The 19,859-nt window shown below is 42.1% G+C and overlaps 1 protein-coding gene across 1 annotated transcript; it reads right to left on the bottom strand.

Moving 5' to 3' along the window:
• Positions 1-8,820: 8,820 nt before the first annotated feature.
• On the bottom strand, positions 8,821-19,657 carry LOC142108901 (cathepsin K-like). The gene is made up of 8 exons (XM_075192869.1): positions 19,609-19,657; positions 17,945-18,080; positions 16,414-16,536; positions 15,065-15,214; positions 13,688-13,906; positions 12,603-12,768; positions 10,304-10,409; positions 8,821-9,707 (listed from the first exon to the last, which is right to left on the bottom strand). Exons 2-8 carry the CDS (start codon positions 18,068-18,070, stop codon positions 9,608-9,610), a joined length of 990 nt encoding a protein of 329 aa, XP_075048970.1. The 5' UTR covers positions 18,071-18,080; positions 19,609-19,657; the 3' UTR covers positions 8,821-9,607.
• Between the last annotated feature and the right edge of the window lie 202 nt (positions 19,658-19,859).

Below are 19,859 nucleotides of genomic sequence, written 5' to 3'. Positions count from 1 at the left end.
TGAACAACGTGATAAAAAGATTAACACACAAAATTTCCATATCTAATATGTATAAAACATACTTGCTAACTTTCCTCCTCTACCCTCTGTGAGATCCATCGAGGGGTAAGTGAGGAATTGGGAGATGTGGTGCAGTCATTTGTGTCATATTGGCCACGCAATTGCATCAAGTTCCCTATTCCACCCACATCACTAAGAAGTAGGGATGTGCACCGGCGACTTTTGAGGTCTCGTGTTTTGTGTTTTGGATCCGGATTTTCGTTATTTTTGGGGTTCGGATTTGTCTCGCAAAACACTTGACGAAAGGTCTCGGTTCGGATTTAAGGTTTTGGATTCGGATTTTTTTTGAAAAAAACATAAAAAGTTTAAAAATCAAGTTTTTGGGCTTATTTTCACTCCTAGGCTATTATTAACCTCAATAACATTCAATAACAAGCATTTCCACTAATTTACAGTGTATTCTGAACACCTCACAATATAGTTATTAGTCCAAAACGTTGCAACAAGGTATCTTTCTGGACTGCGTAGAGGAGTGGGTCACCACAATATATATTAAAAACCCTGAACTTTTATGATTCGCACCAATAAATGTACCTGGACTGCGTAGAGGAGTGGGTCACCACAATATATATTAAAAACCCTGAACTTTTATGAATCGCACCAATAAATGTACCTGGACTGCGTAGAGGAGTGGGTCACCACAATATATATTAAAAACCCTGAACTTTTATGAATCGCACCAATAAATGTACCTGGACTGCGTAGAGGAGTGGGTCACCACAATATATATTAAAAACCCTGAACTTTTTATGAATCGCACCAATAAATGTACCTGGACTGCGTAGAGGAGTGGGTCACCACAATATATATAATAAGAAAACCATCAACTTGTTTGATTCGCACCAATAAATGTACCTGGACTGCGTAGAGGAGTGGGTCACCACAATATATTAAAAACCCTGAACTTTTATGAATCGCACCAATAAATGTACCTAGACTGCGTAGAGGAGTGGGTCACCACAATATATATTAAAAACCCTGAACTTTTATGATTCGCACCAATAAATGTACCTGGACTGCGTAGAGGAGTGGGTCACCACAATATATATTAAAAACCCTGAACTTTTATGAATCGCACCAATAAATGTACCTGGACTGCGTAGAGGAGTGGGTCACCACAATATATATTAAAAACCCTGAACTTTTATGAATCGCACCAATAAATGTACCTGGACTGCGTAGAGGAGTGGGTCACCACAATATATATTAAAAACCCTGAACTTTTATGAATCGCACCAATAAATGTACCTGGACTGCGTAGAGGAGTGGGTCACCACAATATATATAATAAGAAAACCATCAACTTGTTTGATTCGCACCAATAAATGTACCTGGACTGCGTAGAGGAGTGGGTCACCACAATATATTAAAAACCCTGAACTTTTATGAATCGCACCAATAAATGTACCTGGACTGCGTAGAGGAGTGGGTCACCACAATATATATTAAAAACCCTGAACTTTTATGATTCGCACCAATAAATGTACCTGGACTGCGTAGAGGAGTGGGTCACCACAATATATATTAAAAACCCTGAACTTTTATGAATCGCACCAATAAATGTACCTGGACTGCGTAGAGGAGTGGGTCACCACAATATATATTAAAAACCCTGAACTTTTATGAATCGCACCAATAAATGTACCTGGACTGCGTAGAGGAGTGGGTCACCACAATATATATAATAAGAAAACCATCAACTTGTTTGATTCGCACCAATAAATGTACCTGGACTGCGTAGAGGAGTGGGTCACCACAATATATATTAAAAACCCTGAACTTTTATGAATCGCACCAATAAATGTACCTGGACTGCGTAGAGGAGTGGGTCACCACAATATATTAAAAACCCTGAACTTTTATGAATCGCACCAATAAATGTACCTGGACTGCGTAGAGGAGTGGGTCACCACAATATATATTAAAAACCCTGAACTTTTATGAATCGCACCAATAAATGTACCTGGACTGCGTAGAGGAGTGGGTCACCACAATATATTAAAAACCCTGAACTTTTATGAATCGCACCAATAAATGTACCTGGACTGCGTAGAGGAGTGGGTCACCACAATATATATTAAAAACCCTGAACTTTTATGAATCGCACCAATAAATGTACCTGGACTGCGTAGAGGAGTGGGTCACCACAATATATATAATAAGAAAACCATCAACTTGTTTGATTCGCACCAATAAATGTACCTGGACTGCGTAGAGGAGTGGGTCACCACAATATATTAAAAACCCTGAAATTTTATGAATCGCACCAATAAATGTACCTGGACTGCGTAGAGGAGTGGGTCACCACAATATATATTAAAAACCCTGAACTTTTATGAATCGCACCAATAAATGTACCTGGACTGCGTAGAGGAGTGGGTCACCACAATATATATAATAAGAAAACCATCAACTTGTTTGATTCGCACCAATAAATGTATCTGGACTGCGTAGAGGAGTGGGCACTGGGCACCACAATAAAATATATAAAAAACCTTCAACGGGTCTGCATTACACTACACATACGGCTGCTCCTCCATCCTCTCCATCATATACATGTTGGAGTTTTAGCGTGTGACAACCTCTTGTTTTTGATAATGTCAGTGCATTTTGAATATTTTTCAATTTGCCCCACACCACTGAATGTACTTTATCTATGATACGCATCTATCTATCTTGACTGCGTAGTGTGGTGGCCCCGGTACACAATTTGGTACCGAGGCCACAATATAATTAAAAAACCCTCCACGTGTCAGAATTCCACCAAACAAGTATCTGGACTGCGTAGTGGGGTGGCCCCGGTACCCAATTTGATACCGGGGCCACAATACCTCCTCCAAACATGGTACAGACAATTCGTCATTGAGATCCCATCAAGTATGTTAAAGACAGACAGGGTCCAAGTGTTATTGGTTGACTTTGTAAACCAAAAAACTGTCCCTGTTGCACATAGTCGTGCAATGAAGACTGACTTTTTCATTTAAAGGCACCATCTTTCAAGTGTAGTGTTTGTAAGTCTAAGTCATATTATACTTTTGGTAAAATTGGTTTATTTTGTTCCTCTTTATGGTAATTAGTAATAGAATTAAAGTATTAAATAGAATTAAAGTATGAAATAGAATTAAAGTATTAAATAGAATTAAAGTATGAAATAGAATTAAAGTATTAAATAGAATTAAAGTATGAAATAGAGTGGTATAGAGTTGTAGTGTGGTATAGATAGAGTGGTCCCCACAATATAATAATAAAACCCTCAACTGGTCTGAATTCCACCAAACAAGTATCTGGACTGCGTAGTGTGGTGGCCCCGGTACACAATTTGGTACCGAGGCCACAATATAATTAAAAAATTGGGCATCAACTGTCACCGTTGTTTAATATCTGATACACCTAAATATGGACTGCACAGTGGAGTGGCCCCGGTAGTAAATTTGGTGCCGGGGCCACAATACCTCCTCCAACTTCCAAGTGTAGTGTTTATAAAGACAGACAGCGTCGAAGTGTTATCAGTTGGCTTTCTTAACCCTAAAATTGTCCCTGTTGCAAATATTCGTGCAATGGACAGTTACTTTTTTATTGAAAGACTCAAGCTTTCAAGTGTAGTGTTTATAAAATATAAACAACAATACAGTAGTTTTAGAGCACGTCAAAATCTCTTGTTTTAAATTATGACACGGCATTTTACTTTTGGTTTAATTTCTTGAATTTTTTAAAATTTGGTTTTACTTTTTGAACATGGCAAACGACTGTTGATTGGTCATATAATGCCAAAAAAAGAAGTTCCAAGATGGAATTGTCCTTGGGCCCTCACACCCACCCTTATGTTGTTGAAATAGGACATGCACACTTTAACAAACCAATCATTTCAGCGACAGGGCCTACCAAACAACTTTGGCTGAAATGATTGGTTTGTTTGGGCCCCCACACCAAAAAAGCTATTCATCTCTCCCTGTACAGACTAAACAGGCTCTACTGAGGCAAGATGTCGTCCTCATCCTCAACCTCTGATTCCTCTCCCCCTACAGTGTGTACTTCCTCCTCATCACACATTATCAATTCGTCCCCGCTGGACTCCACAACCACAGGTCCCTCTGTAGTATCTGGAGGGCAGTGCTGTACTTCATTGAGGAATTGATTATTCATTTTTATAAACATCATTTTTTCAACGTTGTGAGGAAGCAACCTCCTTCGCCGCTCACTGACCAGGTTCCCCGCTGCACTAAAAACTCTTTCCGAGTACACACTGGAGGGGGGACAACTCAGGTAAAATAGAGCCAGTTTGTACAGGGGCTTCCAAACTGCCTTTTTTTCCTGCCAGTAACAATATGGACTGTCTGACATGTCTACTTGGATGGTGTCAGCAAAGTAATCATCCACAATTTTTTCTATTGTGACAGCATCCAATGCAGCGAGAGTAGACATGTCTGCAATGGTTGGCAGGTCCTTCAGTCCGGACCAGATGTTATCAGCATCCCCGCCAGTGCCTCTTTTGGGAAAACTGAGCTTTTTCCTCGCAGCCATAGATGTGGAAGAAAATGAGGGTGGAGCTGTTGGCATGTCACGGTCCTCTTCAGAGGACAATCTCCTGACCAGCAGGTCTTTGCACCGCTGTAGACTTGTGGTCCGCCGGAAACAGAGACACAACATACGCTTTAAACCGAGGATCGAGCACGGTGGCCAGAATGTATTCCTCTGACTTTAAAAGAGTGACCACCCTCGGATCCTGGCAAAGCATACGAAGGGCTACATCCACAAGAGCTACATGCTTGGTGTAATCGCAATGGCTTACCAGCTCCTCCCTCACTTTCTCCAGCTGCTTCTGCAACAGCCTGATCAGGGGAATGACCTGACTCAAGCTGGCAGTGTCGGAACTGACTTCTCGTGTGGCAAGTTCAAATGGCTGCAGAACCTTGCACAACACGGAAATCAGTCTCCACTGCGCTTGACTGAGGCGCATCCCCACTCCTTTGCCTATGTCGTAGGTGGCTGTGTAGGCCTGAATGGCCTTTTGCTGCTCCTCCATCCTCTGCAGCATATAGAGGGTGGAGTTCCAGCGCGTCACAACCTCTTGTTTGAGGTGATGGCAGGGCAGGTTCATGCTTTTTTGATGTGCCTCTAGTCTGCGGTAGGCACTGGCTGAATGCCGAAAGTGTCCAGCAATTTTGCGCGCCACCGCAAGCATCTCCTGCACACCCCTGTCACTCTTGAGGTAATGCTGCACCACCAAATTGATGGTGTGGGCAAAACATGGGACGTGCTGGAAATTGCCCATATTTAATGCCCGCACAATGTTACTGGCATTGTCTGACACCACAAATCCCCATGAGAGTCTAAGTGGGGTAAGCCACTGGGAGATAATTTCCCTCATTTTCTCTAATATGTTGTCAGCGTTGTGCCTCTTATTAAAGCCTGTAATACACAATGTTGCCTGCCTTTGCATGAGCAGCCATTTTGTAGATGCTGCTACTGATGCAGCTGTTGCTGTTGCTGCGGAAGGGGATGCATCTACCCAGTGGGCTGTCACAGTCATATAGTCCTTCGTTTGCCCAGAACCACTTGTCCACATGTCCGTGGTTAAGTGGACAGTGGGTACAACCGCATTTTTAAGAGCACTGAGGACACTTGATCGTACTTCTCTGTACATTTTTGGTATCGCCTGCCTAGTGAAGTGGAATCTCGAGGGGATTTGGTACCGGGGACACAATACCTCCATCAACCCTCTAAATCCCACTCCACTGATGGCGGACACCGGGCGCACGTCTAACACCAACATTGCAGTTACAGCCGCAGTTATACGCTTTGCAATAGGGTGACTACTATCGTATTTTGTGGTCATGGCAAACGACTGTTGGACGGTCAATTGTTTTGTGAAAGACTTAGCGGTCTTACGACTTCCCCTCTGGGAAGATGACCGACTAACAGCAGCAACAGCAGCAGTGGCAGTAGTAGGCGTACCGCTGCAGGATTCCTCGGATGAATCCCGTATTGAGGAGGACTCAGTCTGGCTGCTGACTTGGGCTGCAGGACTGAATCTGATGGAGATTGTGGAGGAAGTTGACGAGGAGGGTGTTGCTGGTGTGTATCCAACTGGACCACGGGATTTAGGTGTCCCTGTACCGATGAGGGTCCTAGCCCCAGTTCCTGAACTAACCACTGAACTATGAAGGTTATTCAGGTGACGTATAAGGGAGGATGTTCCTAGGTGGGCAAGATCCTTACCCCTGCTTATTTGAGCTTTACATAAGCTACATATGGCCATACATTGGTTGTCTGGATTTGGATAAAAATAACTCCAGACCGAAGAGGTGCATTTTTTGGTCTTCTGACCAGGCATGACGATGGGCTTTTTCATCCCATGGACATCAGCTGTTTCCCCCCCTGGTGCCTCATTTACAATAACCACATCACCATCCTCATCATCAAGTTCCTCCACAGCGCCAGCTACATCATCAATAGCCTCCTCCCGAGCCACCTCTTCCCGTACAGTGATGGGAAGGTCAGGCTTGACAACCACCAACATCCTTGGACTCGCCTTGAGGATTTGTGATAATTTCTCTTTAGAAGGCAGAGTTGTTTGCTGTTTTGTTGCTGACAGCATAACTCTCTTCAATTTTTTGTAGGGGGGGGGAGAAGGAGGAGGGCTAAGATCCGTGGGTGAAGCTGAACCACTAGTCATGAACACGGGCCAGGGCCTAAGCCGTTCCTTGCCACTCCGTGTCGTAAATGGCATATTGGCAACTTTACGTTTCTCCTCAGATGATTTTAAGTTTCTCTTTTTGCTACTTTTTCTTAACTTGGGCTTTTTGGATTTTACATGCCCGGTACTACGAGATTGGGCATCGGGCTTGGAAGACGACGTTGATGGCATTTCATCGTCTATGTCATGACTAGTGGCAGCAGCTTCAGCATTAGGAGGAAGTGGGTCTTGATCTTTCCCTACTTTATCCTCCAAATTTTTGGTCTCCATTATATGTAGCACAAGATACTGCAGAATGTGTGAACTTGGTAATATTGCAGTACCAATGGACTTATACTGCTGGATTGGTTTTGCAAATTTGGTTATAATTATAATATATTTTATTTTTTTAAAATTTTTTATTTTTTTTTACTTTTTTTTATTTTTTAAAAACTTGGGAATAATGGGGAAATAACTATGCCCTTAGAAGCACAGAGCACAGGACACAGCACCACTGGACTGAACAGGACACGGCACAGGACCCAGCAGCACTACGGACCTCAGCAGGACAGAGCACAGGACACAGCACCACTGGACTGATACTGCAGAATGTGTGAACTTTGTAATATTGCAGTACCAATGGACTTATACTGCTGGATTGGTTTTGCAAATTTGGTTATAATTATTATATATTTTTTTTTTTTTTTAAATTTTTTATTTTTTTTTACTTTTTTTTTATTTTTTAAAAACTTGGGAATAATGGGGAAATAACTATGCCCTTAGAAGCACAGAGCACAGGACACAGCACCACTGGACTGAACAGGACACGGCACAGGACCCAGCAGCACTACGGACCTCAGCAGGACAGAGCACAGGACACAGCACCACTGGACTGATACTGCAGAATGTGTGAACTTTGTAATATTGCAGTACCAATGGACTTATACTGCTGGATTGGTTTTGCAAATTTGGTTATAATTATTATATATTTTTTTTTTTTTTTTTAATTTTTTATTTTTTTTTTACTTTTTTTTTATTTTTTAAAAACTTGGGAATAATGGGGAAATAACTATGCCCTTAGTAGCACAGAGCACAGGACACAGCACCACTGGACTGAACAGGACACGGCACAGGACCCAGCAGCACTACGGAACTCAGCAGGACAGAGCACAGGACACAGCACCACTGGACTGATACTGCAGAATGTGTAAACTTTGTAATATTGCAGTACCACTGGACTTTTACTGCTGAATGTGTGAACTTGGTAATATTGCAGTACCAATGGGCTTATACTGCAGGATTGGTTGTGCAAATTTTGTGGTAATTAAAAAAAATTAAAGTAGTTTTTGGTATTTTTTAAAAAAACTTTTTTTTATTTTTTTAAACACAGGGGAATATTGGGGAAATAACTATGCCCTTAGAAGCACAGAGCACAGGACACAGCACCACTGGACTGAACAGGACACAGCACAGGACCCAGCAGCACCACTGACCTCAGAAGGACAGAGCACAGCACACAGCACCACTGGACTGATACTGCAGAACACAGCACAGCACAGCACAGCACAGCACAGCACAGAACTAAACAGCACAGCACGAGATCTACCAGGACAGAGGACCACCTAACACACCCTCCCTCTACCCTGATCAATGCCCGAGTGAAGATGGCGGCGACTAGCGGGGAATTTATAGGATCCGAGTATCGCGAGATCCAACAACGGGATTATGAGTCAGAGCCTCAGTTTCACATTTGAATTTGGCGCCAATACCCGGATCTGTCTCGGATCCGACTCGGATCCGCAACGTTCGGGTGGGCTCGGATTTCATAAATCCGAGTGCGCTCATCCCTACTAAGAAGTGGGCAGAATGCTCTCCTGGGGGTGCAGGCGAACTACCCAAGTTCAGGAGTCTACCGGACATTCTGGAAGAATAGACAAGTATGGTATAAAACACTTATGGTTACAGAGGGTAGACGTGCAACATGCAAGCATAACAATGTTTACATTCACACAGTATGCTTCTAATTAGTGAAATCCCACAGACACACAAGATATGATGTGACATTTCCATTTTTTAATGCACATTACATTTATGTACGTTAGCCATGAACTGAAATTTCCATTTGCAACGCTTCTCTCTTAAAAGTATCACATAAGAAAACAAAGCAAACATACAGATATATAACCATTGTTGGAAATTAGTCCCTGAAAGATTGTGGCAGTGTTTTCTACTAGCCAAACAAAAACAGGGATTAACAACAAATCAAGGATCCTTACATGGATATATTTTCATGTGAAAGAGCCCTAATAGGCAATTAATGGACTATTGGACTATTCTAGGGGGTGTGATGCTGTGATATCCTGTTTCTAATCAATTGACTGCATTTTAAATGCTGTGCTTTGGCCATGTGATATTTACTCACATTGACCACAAAGTGAACACTCTCACTAAATATCACAAACACAGGTTGAGAGAGATATGAATTATTGGATTTACATGGCAACCTCGTGAAAATCACTTGGGGTAAATTTAACAAGCTGAAAGTTTCTGGTGGGTTTGAAAAGTGGAGATGATGCCTATAGCAACCAATCAGATTCTAGTTATCATTTATTTAGTACATTCTACAAAATGACAGCTAGAATCTGATTGGTTGCAATAGGCAACATCTCCACTTTTTCAAACCCACAGATTAGTAAATATACCCCCAAATGTTACAAAACTTATAGAAGTTATTACTGCAAACAACATTTTGTCCTTGTTTATGGAGTCAGCTATTGGCCATGAAGGTAGGGTAGGAGAGCATCATGATGTGAAGACATGAAACTTTGCAGGAAGGATGCTGCCCTCTTGTATGAAATATGGCTCGGCTGCTCACATGACCGGGAAACTGGCAAGGTTAGCAATGCCACAGGCGTTTTTCCTGTCTCGGGCCAGTAGGACGTAGCCTTTCCTACCCCACTGCTCTCCCCAGCTGAAGGGAAACAAAGCAAAAATGGTTGGTACATCTTAGGAACAGAAGATGTTTATCATGTTTACATGTCTATTGGGTTATCATATATACAGATCGCACATCACACAAATATAATGTTATTTGGCTGCATTTAATGAACTCCATTAGTCATAAAAACAATGTATACTAAACGAACCAACATAGTACTGATACTCTGGTGCTGCATTAGATCCAGGAGTCTGTAAGTAGAATCCTATTGTAAGTTTGTCGATGCAGCTGATTGGACAAGCCACCGGAACTCCATCAACATCCTTCCATCCAGCTTACTACCAAACCTTGCCCACCTGTTAGCCTGAGAGAAGTGTCTAGATCAGAGCCAACAGGGTTCCGTATTGTATCAGGACAACTGCTTGGGTCCTGTGCGTTAGGGCAATGGTCAGCCAATGGAAATACCTCTGAAGTTTAATTCTTCCAGCCAACCTTGCCTGCTGAGCAGTGTATCATGGTATTGAGTGTTAATTATGAAATAATCCATTTAGTAGAATACAATGAAACCTCAATAAATGGAAGTTAAAAAAATTTACATTGAGTGTAGTGTTAAGAACAGTGCCATTTACCTGTTCTTGATGATCCAATGTTTCGTCCCCTTCACATTTCCATAGCCCACAGCCAGGACAGCATGATTGATGCCCTCAGGGTCACAGTTTTTATCATAATAGACTCCTGAGGAGACAACACACATATGGTAGAGTGGATCAGATGCTCACACCGTGCCATCATCCTTAGTGGTAGAATAATCAAACCGTCTAAAAAGGAAAGGTGGAGAATAGACTAGATGAATGATAGCTAGAATCTGATTGGTGGCTACGGCAAAACCTTCGCTTGTCCTGTTTAAAAAGTTTGAACCGCTCCTTTAGTGTTTCTACCTCTGTCACATCCTCCCCTCCACTCCCAGTATCTTTTGGGGTCCCACAAGGCTCTGTTCTTGGCCCTTTACTTTTTCCATCGTACACCTCTTCTCTTTGGGCATTCATTTGCTCATTCTGCCTCCAATACCACCTCTACACTGATGACACCCAAATCTATATCTCATTCCCTGACCTCTCCCCTTCTCTACTATATCGTGTAACCAACTGTATTTTTGGTATCTCCACATGGATGTCCCAACACTAATGCTCAACATGTCCAAAACAGAGCTTATTATGTTCCCTCCTGCCAGAATCACCACCTACCCTCAAATCTCTCTCACTGTCAATAACACCAGTTTCCTCAGTCTCCCAAGCCCGCTGCCTGGGTGTCACACTTGGACTCCGCCCTCTGCTTTATTCCTCAAATCCAGACTCCACCTTAAAAACATTGCCAGAATATGCTCTTTTTTACTCAACATGCTACCAAAACTATTATCCATTCTCTCATCATCTCCTGTCTTGACTATTACAACCTCCTGTTATCTGGCATTTCTGACGCACATATATCCACACTTCAATCCATCCTAAATGCTGCTGAAAGACTGATCTTCCTTTCTCAGCGCTCCACATCTGCTGCACCACTTTGCAAATCCCTACACTGGCTCCCTGGGTCCTCCAGAATCAAATTCAAATTACTCACCCTTACCTACAAAGCCCTCAACTACACCACCCCTGCATACATTTCAAATCTCGTATCAAAACAGTCTCCCTGACGATCTTTTAGAGCTACCTCTGACCTTCGCCTTATCTCGTCTCTGGTAACCTCCTCTCACTCCTGCCTACAAGACTTCTCCCGTGCTGCTCCCCACTTATAGAATTCCCTACCACGCTCAATCAGACTTTCCCACAGCCTTCAAATCTTTAGAAGCTCTTTGAAAACCCATCTCTTTTTAGAGGTGACCTTATACTTGATATCACTATTCACATTGATGCACCCTCACAGAATGTAAGCTCTCTACTGAGTAGGGTCCTCCATATACTTGGTTTTCATGTCTGCATTTGTTTTGTCTACCTTGTATGTCCCTGTTTTATATATGTATGTTTTCCATACTGCACGGCGCTGCAGAGCACTGTGGCCCTGCTCACTAGAGCTTACAATCTAAAGAGACAGGGGCAGACAAACGATTGATACAGGAGGCTATTATTATTGGTTATTAGATCAGTAATTTTTTGTTAATCAAGATTTGGAAAGGGAGCTCTTTGTTCCCTACTGCCCATCTCCCTGAATCCCATCTCCCCAATAGTGCAACGCAGAATGTTCTCTTTAAGAACACATATACTGTTTGGGCAAACATAAACAGGAAATTAAAACTCTCTCAACTTGCCACTAAATATACTAAGTTCTGGGGCAACCCTCTGGTTATTGCAGGTCTGGAGAACAAAAAATGTTTGACCTGGAGAGATAGGCGCTTAGCATGCATCAATGACGTTTTTGATCCAGGATGAACACTCTACTACTTTCAGCAACCAAAAGATAAATCATTCCTGAGTAACTACCAATTTTACAAGTACCTGCAGCTTTGTTACTACATAATGCCAATAACAGAATAAACAATCCTGGCCAACTTCAGATAATTTAGAAAGTTTACTACAGTTCCTTAAGCAATAAATATAGAATTAGACACTTATACAGTGAGCTTCATCAAGGGGAGAGATTTAGGAGTGGTGAAGTGTCTAGTAGATCTTATAAAGGTGCAACCCTAAAACAATTATTACTCTGGATTGATGTTTTTAATGTAACTGTTATTACAAATAATAACTGTAATAAGACATTTCAAAAGAATATTAGAACATCAGGCACCTAGTTCATTTATTTGCTACATTAAAAACTACACCAGAATTCCGCCATAAGATGTGTAAACTCATTCTCAGTCAGAGGAGGCTCTGCCTAGGAACATTCGGCAACTAAGAACTCTGCATAGAGACAACGGAGGAAAGCATTGCTCACCTTTACTGTAGAAGTGGAAGGAGGCCAGGCTGGCATCGATGCTGACGGACACAGGACCAACCTGGGCCACTGCTCTTCTCAGGGCCTTCTCGTCCCCTCTGGGTATCTCTTTGAAACCGTTACAGCCTGCAGCTCTTCCGGATGAGTTGTAGAGACAGCCCTCGTCCTGGTAAGATTAAAATAATAATGGCTTGAAACTGTTGAGATAGATAGATGCTGTCTTCAGTGACTGGGTACCGCATCCGTAGGGCCGTTCGGTCCGTCATCACACCCGACATTCAGTGACAAGCGGCAGGAGAGAGGAGGATGCTGGGTCCCGGGTGCCGCCGGATTGGTAAGTTTTTTTTCTTTTCTCTTTCTGGCCACGGCACCCCTGTGACAGCTCCGTGGCGCCCCTGGGAGCCACGGCACACACTTTGGGAACCGCTGGCTTACACTCTTCTAGTTTTGTGTTTTACTTTTCTCCTAATGTATGTATTCTGTTTTAGTTTTGAAAATGAAAGTGGCAGCGAGAGATTTAAGAATAAGCCCTAGCGAGCAATGTAAGCACACCAGTCCAAATTTATGTGGGCACACAATGTAAACTTGAAGTTCTAATTTGACAAAAATCAACAGCCAGGTGCACATAACTTGTACTGGGAAAGGTGAAATTAGGAAGCAGTCAGCCGTACTAAGCTACAACACAATCCATCATCTTCATCATTTATATAGCGCCACCAATTATGCAGCACTGTACAGAGAATATTTGTCGCTCACATCTCATTGGAGCTTACACTCTAAATTTCCTAAAAATAAAGAGACTAGGGTCAATTTAGCAGCCAATTATCCTACTAGTATAGGTTGGAGCATAGGAAGAAACCCACACAAACACGGGAAGAACATACAAACTCCACACAGATAAGGCCGTGGTTGGGAATCAAACTCATGACCCCAGTGCTGTGAGGCAGAAGTGCTAACCACTGAGCCGCCAAGCTGCCCAAGTCCTGTACAAAATTGTCTCTCACAATGAACAAATTAATTATACCATATTCCTCTTTACATTGACTGAGGTCTAAGCTCAGTAGACCAGTTCAGCTGAAACTCACCTGTCCAATATACGGATAAAAAGCGTCTGAGTCTATCCCTTTATTATCCCTCACGTATCCAAATGCGTTGGTCATGTATCCTCCCTGACATCCGTAGTTATCCAAGTCACAGTCCACAAGGTTCTGGGGACTCAAGGAGACCAGGGTTCCAGTCTTCTTCATGAGTTGACCCTCCAGTGCACCTACTGAACTGAAAGCCCAACATGATCCGCAGGCACCCTGATAGGAAGAGAGAGGTTGTTGTAAAACTAAATGTGAAGTAAACATTCTTACCATGTGAAAGATAAGTCTGTAACACAAATTTCAAGGGCCTGGTTTATATACGGACGTAACACGCATGAAACGAAAATCAAGATGTTCTTAATACGTGCTGTACATAAAATGTTTTTTATGGTCTATACTACTTTAATAGACATGTTCTGTGCTAGCTAGTAGCACACATACGTGTAGTTATTAAAACAATGGCCATGCAGTGTCAATCATCACTATCAGTCTGCATTTACAGCTGCCCTGAAGGGTGAATTGTGAAGAGTTCCATGGTGTCTGGAATCTGTACAAGTCGTTGGCAACATCTAATTGGAGATCTGTCAGGTAACACTGACTTTTGAGTTGGTTTTCACACATATCTCAAGGAGCATGAGTTGAAAAGAATCATAAGTTTCTATGCCAGGACCCGTCTTCTCTGACAGTACCAGGTTTATTATGCAACCAGTAACTGAAATAATAAATTTTCTTTTTCACTAAAGAAAATATACAAAAAAAAAATCCTTATCTGGTCGGCGCAGCTTAGGCTCACTAGTACTAGGCTGACTTCATCAATTTGTACTCAGCACATTTCTAAGTCTGTCTTTGAACTTTTGCTTGTTTATTGACTTCTACCTCTGCCTGCTGACATCGTACTGTATTGACTGATAGTTTTACCCAGCTTGCCTGACTACTCTCACCCTTGTGTTGGCCATTAGCGGAAGCCATTGTGGTCAGCGACTATAGTTGACTATAATTGCTTGGGGGCAACTGTGTGTTGGTGAACATAAAAAAAAAATGGGGGGGTCACTTAATATAAAGACCACAACTAACCTGACTATAGTTGCTGACCTAATGGTGTCACTAGTGGAAATTACAATTGTGGATAATTGTGGACAATTTTACTTATACATGGAGGCAATTCTAGCACCTCTCAACCAATTGCCATTGGCCACTTGCTTCACATGGACCAGTGAGCCAATATTTTGACTGGTCCCGACGTATTCGATTTAACATGTTTTATTTTAATGGAGTTTTCACACATTTTTAATTCCCTTAACTACCCAGTACTGTCAACAATGAAGTTCTCTTGTGTGAAATCTGATTGGATGCCTTGGTGTTCAATTTGTTTACCTGATTTTGGACTGGGGTGACATAACCCTTCTTCCTGTAGTCAATATACTTTGGGATTCGTGCTGTCCAATCCGGCTTGTACGTGTTGTTAGGCAGGTGATGGGACGGTACCTTTAATCCAGTTATCGTCTGAACAATTTCCTCACTGGTCTGTCATTGGAACAAAATGACATGCAGTCCATGTGTAAACAGAAAAAACAGTATTTGGCCTCATATTGGGCCTGAGTCATTAAGGAAAGTAAGGCAAAAATAAAAGGTGTAAATGTTCTCCGGGACAAACCATGTTACAATGCAAGGGGTGCAAATTAGTCTATTATTTTGCACATAAGTTACATACTGGCTGTTTTTTCATCTAGCACACAAATACTTGATAGCTTTATTATTACATTGAAATTTAAGGTTGATCTAGGCCATGTCCTGCCCCAACTATAAATCTGTCCCCACATTGTATATATACCTCCCCCTCCAATACAACATGGTCTTGCCCAGGTGCAAAGTTACTCCTTTTCTATGCTTTGCTCTCCTTAATAATGCAGGACCATTATGTTCATGACTTTGTGCCTAAGACTGTCATTGTATTTTTGTGTGCGTGCATGTAAAGAAAAAGAAATCTTAGGTATTGTAAGTCTTATATAAATATATGCCCTTCCCTCCTAATGGAGACTAACCAAACCTTTTAAAGCAACAAATGAAAATGGAACAAACCTTCCTATTGAACAATAAATACTTTATAGAAAACATGTTTAGAAAAAAAACCAAAAAGCTCAAATTTGTAATTTTCAAATATAAACAATGTATGGAAAATCTACACAGTGTACTCTGCAAAACAAGTCTGCAAAGCTGTCAGCCACTCTGTGTCTGCACAGTTAATAACACAGCTCCCTCTTAACGAAGAACCTAGAAAGTATAGCGGACTTATTTAGTTAAGTATTAAAATCCCAGTTATCTAATGTATGATAATTAGCTCAGAAATGCATAGCCTTTTATATAGATTATAAATATACAGTAGATAGAGAAAATTGTGCAGTGGATTTTTATCATCATCTATTGTTATCAAGTGACTAAAACAGTGCCAGGAATAAATATTTCATTACTTGATTACTTGGACTTTCAGATGACAACAAATTGGGCTTATAAATAATAGCATTCACAATTTTGGTGGCCACAAAACTTCACAGGAACTTTACGTAGAAAGTCATCTGTGCAGGTGAATTGAGGAACACTGTACACTTGTAAAATAAATTTTCACAGGATAAACGCTCCGAACATGAGTTATTGCGCAGTCCATAGCCTCAATGACACAAGGAGTTTACATGTAGCGCATGTGGTATTTAGTCACTGTCTCTCACCATGTCTCCCAGGTGATTCATGGCCAGATCGTACGTGTGTTTCCCCTCCACGTACTCTTTGTTGTGGTTGATGATCATTTTCAGATTTTTCTTCCAGATCTGACTTCTCTTAACCTCATCCAGCTGAGGACAGGAATGAATACAGTAAAGTTATGTGGGTGAGTGGCCCAGTTACATATCAAAACTCACATCCAACATATACCTACACAATCCTTTAGTAGTTATTCTAAACCACTTTTGAAATATTTTTTCTTTAGACAGACATCAAGCTCACCCTAAGTGAAGTACTATATACAATAAGACCCTCATCCCACGAGTATTGATATACATAGAAAGCCCCTCTCCTTAGTCCAAGTGCATTAATATACACAATAAGCCTATAACTATTACTATACACAGCAAGTGCCTCATCCCCTCAAATGTAACATTAAAAAAAAGGAACATTGTTCAGTTAATTTATATACTAGCAAAAGGTGCAAGTTAATGACGGAGGATGGAGGGATTAATAATAAAGGAGTTAGTGTCAGAAGATGACGGGTTAATGAGGGAGGGTTAATAATAATGGAGGGTGAAGGCTCGGAGTTAATGATGATGCAGGAAAGAACGGTTAATGATGACTGAATATGGGGGGTTAATAAGGATGAGGGGGTTAATGATGACTATGTGAATGTGGCTGTTATCTATTATAATTACAATGATAAAAGGAATTTGATGGGGGAAGGGTGATGATGATGAGGGGAACAGGATGGCAATAGTAAAGAAAGGGACATGTTAATATAAGGATTATGAAGAGAGGACAATGACAATGGGATTAAGAAGGGAATTGAGTGGAGAGAGATGGTGTTGGTGGTGGGATGACGATGGTGATAGTGGAGGGATGGAGATGGTGATGGTGGAGGGATGGTGATGGTGGAAGGATGAGGATGGTGATGGTGGAGGGAAGGAGATGGTGATGGGGGAGGTAAGGTGATGGGGGAGAGATGGAGATGGTGATGGTGGAGAGATGGAGATGGTTTTGGTGGAGGGATGAAGATGGTGATGATGGAGGGATGGTGATGGGGGAGGGATGGTGATGGTGGAGGGTTTGTGATGGTGGAGCGATGGAGCTGGTTTTGATGGAGGAATGGAGATGGTGATGGTGATGGTGATGGTGGAGGGATGGAGATGGTTTTGGTGGAGGGATGGAGATGGTGTTGTTGGAGGGATGGAGCTGGTGTTGGTAGAGGGATGGAGTTAGGTGTTGGTGGAGATGGTGATGGTGGAGGGAAGTAGTTGATGTTTGTGGATTGGGAGAGATAGAGTTTTTAGGAGGAGAGAAGGAAAAGGGGAGCCAGTAAGGCAGAAAAGACAAAGGAAGGGGAAAAGGGGGGAGGGAAAAAAGGATGAAACAAAGAGGGGCCAATGGAGATGGAAGGGCCGTGGCGAGGAGGAAAACGTTGAAAAAGGGATAGCAAAGTGGAGAGAAGCCCACAGAAAGGATAAGTTACTTAAATTTCTGCAGTATCACATACACCGTGATCGAAGTGCTTACTTGGCTGTTATACTGTTTCCCATGAGTCTTCTTCCACAGCATCCACTCAGACTCCAGCGTATCATCCTGATACGGGCTGGTCCTCGCCAAAGGAAGCAGAGCAGCCAGGAGACAAAGCCACAACATTGCACTGGAGCTAAATAAAGCAGTTTATATATAATTACAGAATCAGCTACTGTACATGTAGAATATCTGGGATATTGCAATCCACGTTGTAAATTATCGGGATAAGATAAGCCGAAGGAGAATTCTGTAAGCATAAAGGCAGAATACTGTAGCACTCAAAGAAAGGTGACTTGTTATATCCCTTTAGTTTACAGTAGGGAGTGATTTATACTATCTGTAATAATTTACAGTAGTGGGTGAAGCACACATAATAACTCACTGATTATCAGCAATTACAATAGAACACTGTTAATACAGACATTATTTACAGGAATTTGTACATATATATCAACTTCACTTGTGTATTACACGAGGAATGACTTCACCACTCACGATGGTTACGGCTGAGTTGATGGAGGCTCATGAAGGACATTGCTTCACTTCTAATGTGACAACTAATGCAACATTTATTTTTAACATATTTCTGTTACACTGAGGGCAGCCACAAAGGTTTTGTACTTCCTCTGCGCTAAGGGGAGGCCGGTGCTACTGCTAACAACAGATAACTTGCATACCTTAAAGAATAAATAGCACCTTTTCGGTGAACCTTCTTATTCCCCTAAGATTAATGTTGGCAGGGGCAAACGCAGGATTTGTAGAGGGGGGTTTCCATCCCACGCCACCAGTGGGCGTGACCAGCATGCATGGGGGCGTAGCTATAATTTTAGACAGTGCTTGGCTGCTCTCAAACTCTTCCTATCCCCATAATACACATGGGCAATGCTGTCTGCACTACTGATAGGTGCACGCAGCTCTCCCTTTTCAAGCAGAGCTGTGTAAAGCAGGAGCAGGGTCCAGCCACCTCAATTATACAGTTCCCCAGGCTTGAACAGGGGTTTACATGCACTAGGAAACCCCTGCCCCCCTCGGTTTGTCTATGGTTGGTTCCCACATTCGGGACCCCATTGTCTAGAGGTCCCTGAAGATATAGGGCCCTCATAAAGAAGGGCTTAATTTGGAAAAGTCATCAGCAGAGTGCTATGTCGTTTCTGCCTCCTGCCCCAGTTAACACACTGATATGGTCACCAGAGGTCACTACAACAGGGACTTGAAGCAGAACGATTATGGGGACTGGAGGCGGTTCTGCTGAGACTTACGCTTACATCATGTTGAGCTCCCTCCAATCAGTGACCAATGGGCCAGTAAGTGGATGACTTCATACCCCCTGATACCCCCTGAGGAAGACTGCCTAAAAGAGACATTTCCTGTGCCGCTAACTTAAAGCTGCGTTATCACCTAGCCGGAATCCTCCACCATGTCTTTCATAAATCTGGCCATAATTGGTTCTGCGCCTCCGCAGCCATTTAATGATGATCAACAAAATTCATTGGCTGGTACATTATCAGAGAACTGTTAAAGCCCCGTCGATCCGGCTATGTGGGGTGCACCTTAGGAAAAATTATTCCAAGTGGTAATGCAGTTTAAAGGCTCCATGGATAGGAGCAAAATTGACCTAAATAGTAGGTACAGACAGATAATAATATTTTCCCATAACTTACATTTTAGATGAGCTGCTTTCTTGCTAGTTTAGTTCTATCCAGATCTGTATTGCTGACTTGTATGTGACTTTGATCCAACATTTTATATAGTCCTGTATGGGGAAGTTTTCATGGAAAACTTTGATACAGGAGGTCTCGAGATTGCTGACTCATGATAGGAACAAGGGCTGCCTTTTTCAATAGCTCTCTTATTGTTAATATTATTATAATTATTATAGCTGTATTTAGGGTAAAACTAACACATTCTTCCT

This window comes from Mixophyes fleayi, chromosome 12 (genome assembly GCF_038048845.1).
Source record: "Mixophyes fleayi isolate aMixFle1 chromosome 12, aMixFle1.hap1, whole genome shotgun sequence".
NCBI classification, from domain to species: Eukaryota; Metazoa; Chordata; class Amphibia; order Anura; family Limnodynastidae; genus Mixophyes; species Mixophyes fleayi.
The sequence above is the reverse complement of the archived record's forward strand: the minus strand, read 5'-3'. Positions and strand labels throughout refer to the sequence as shown.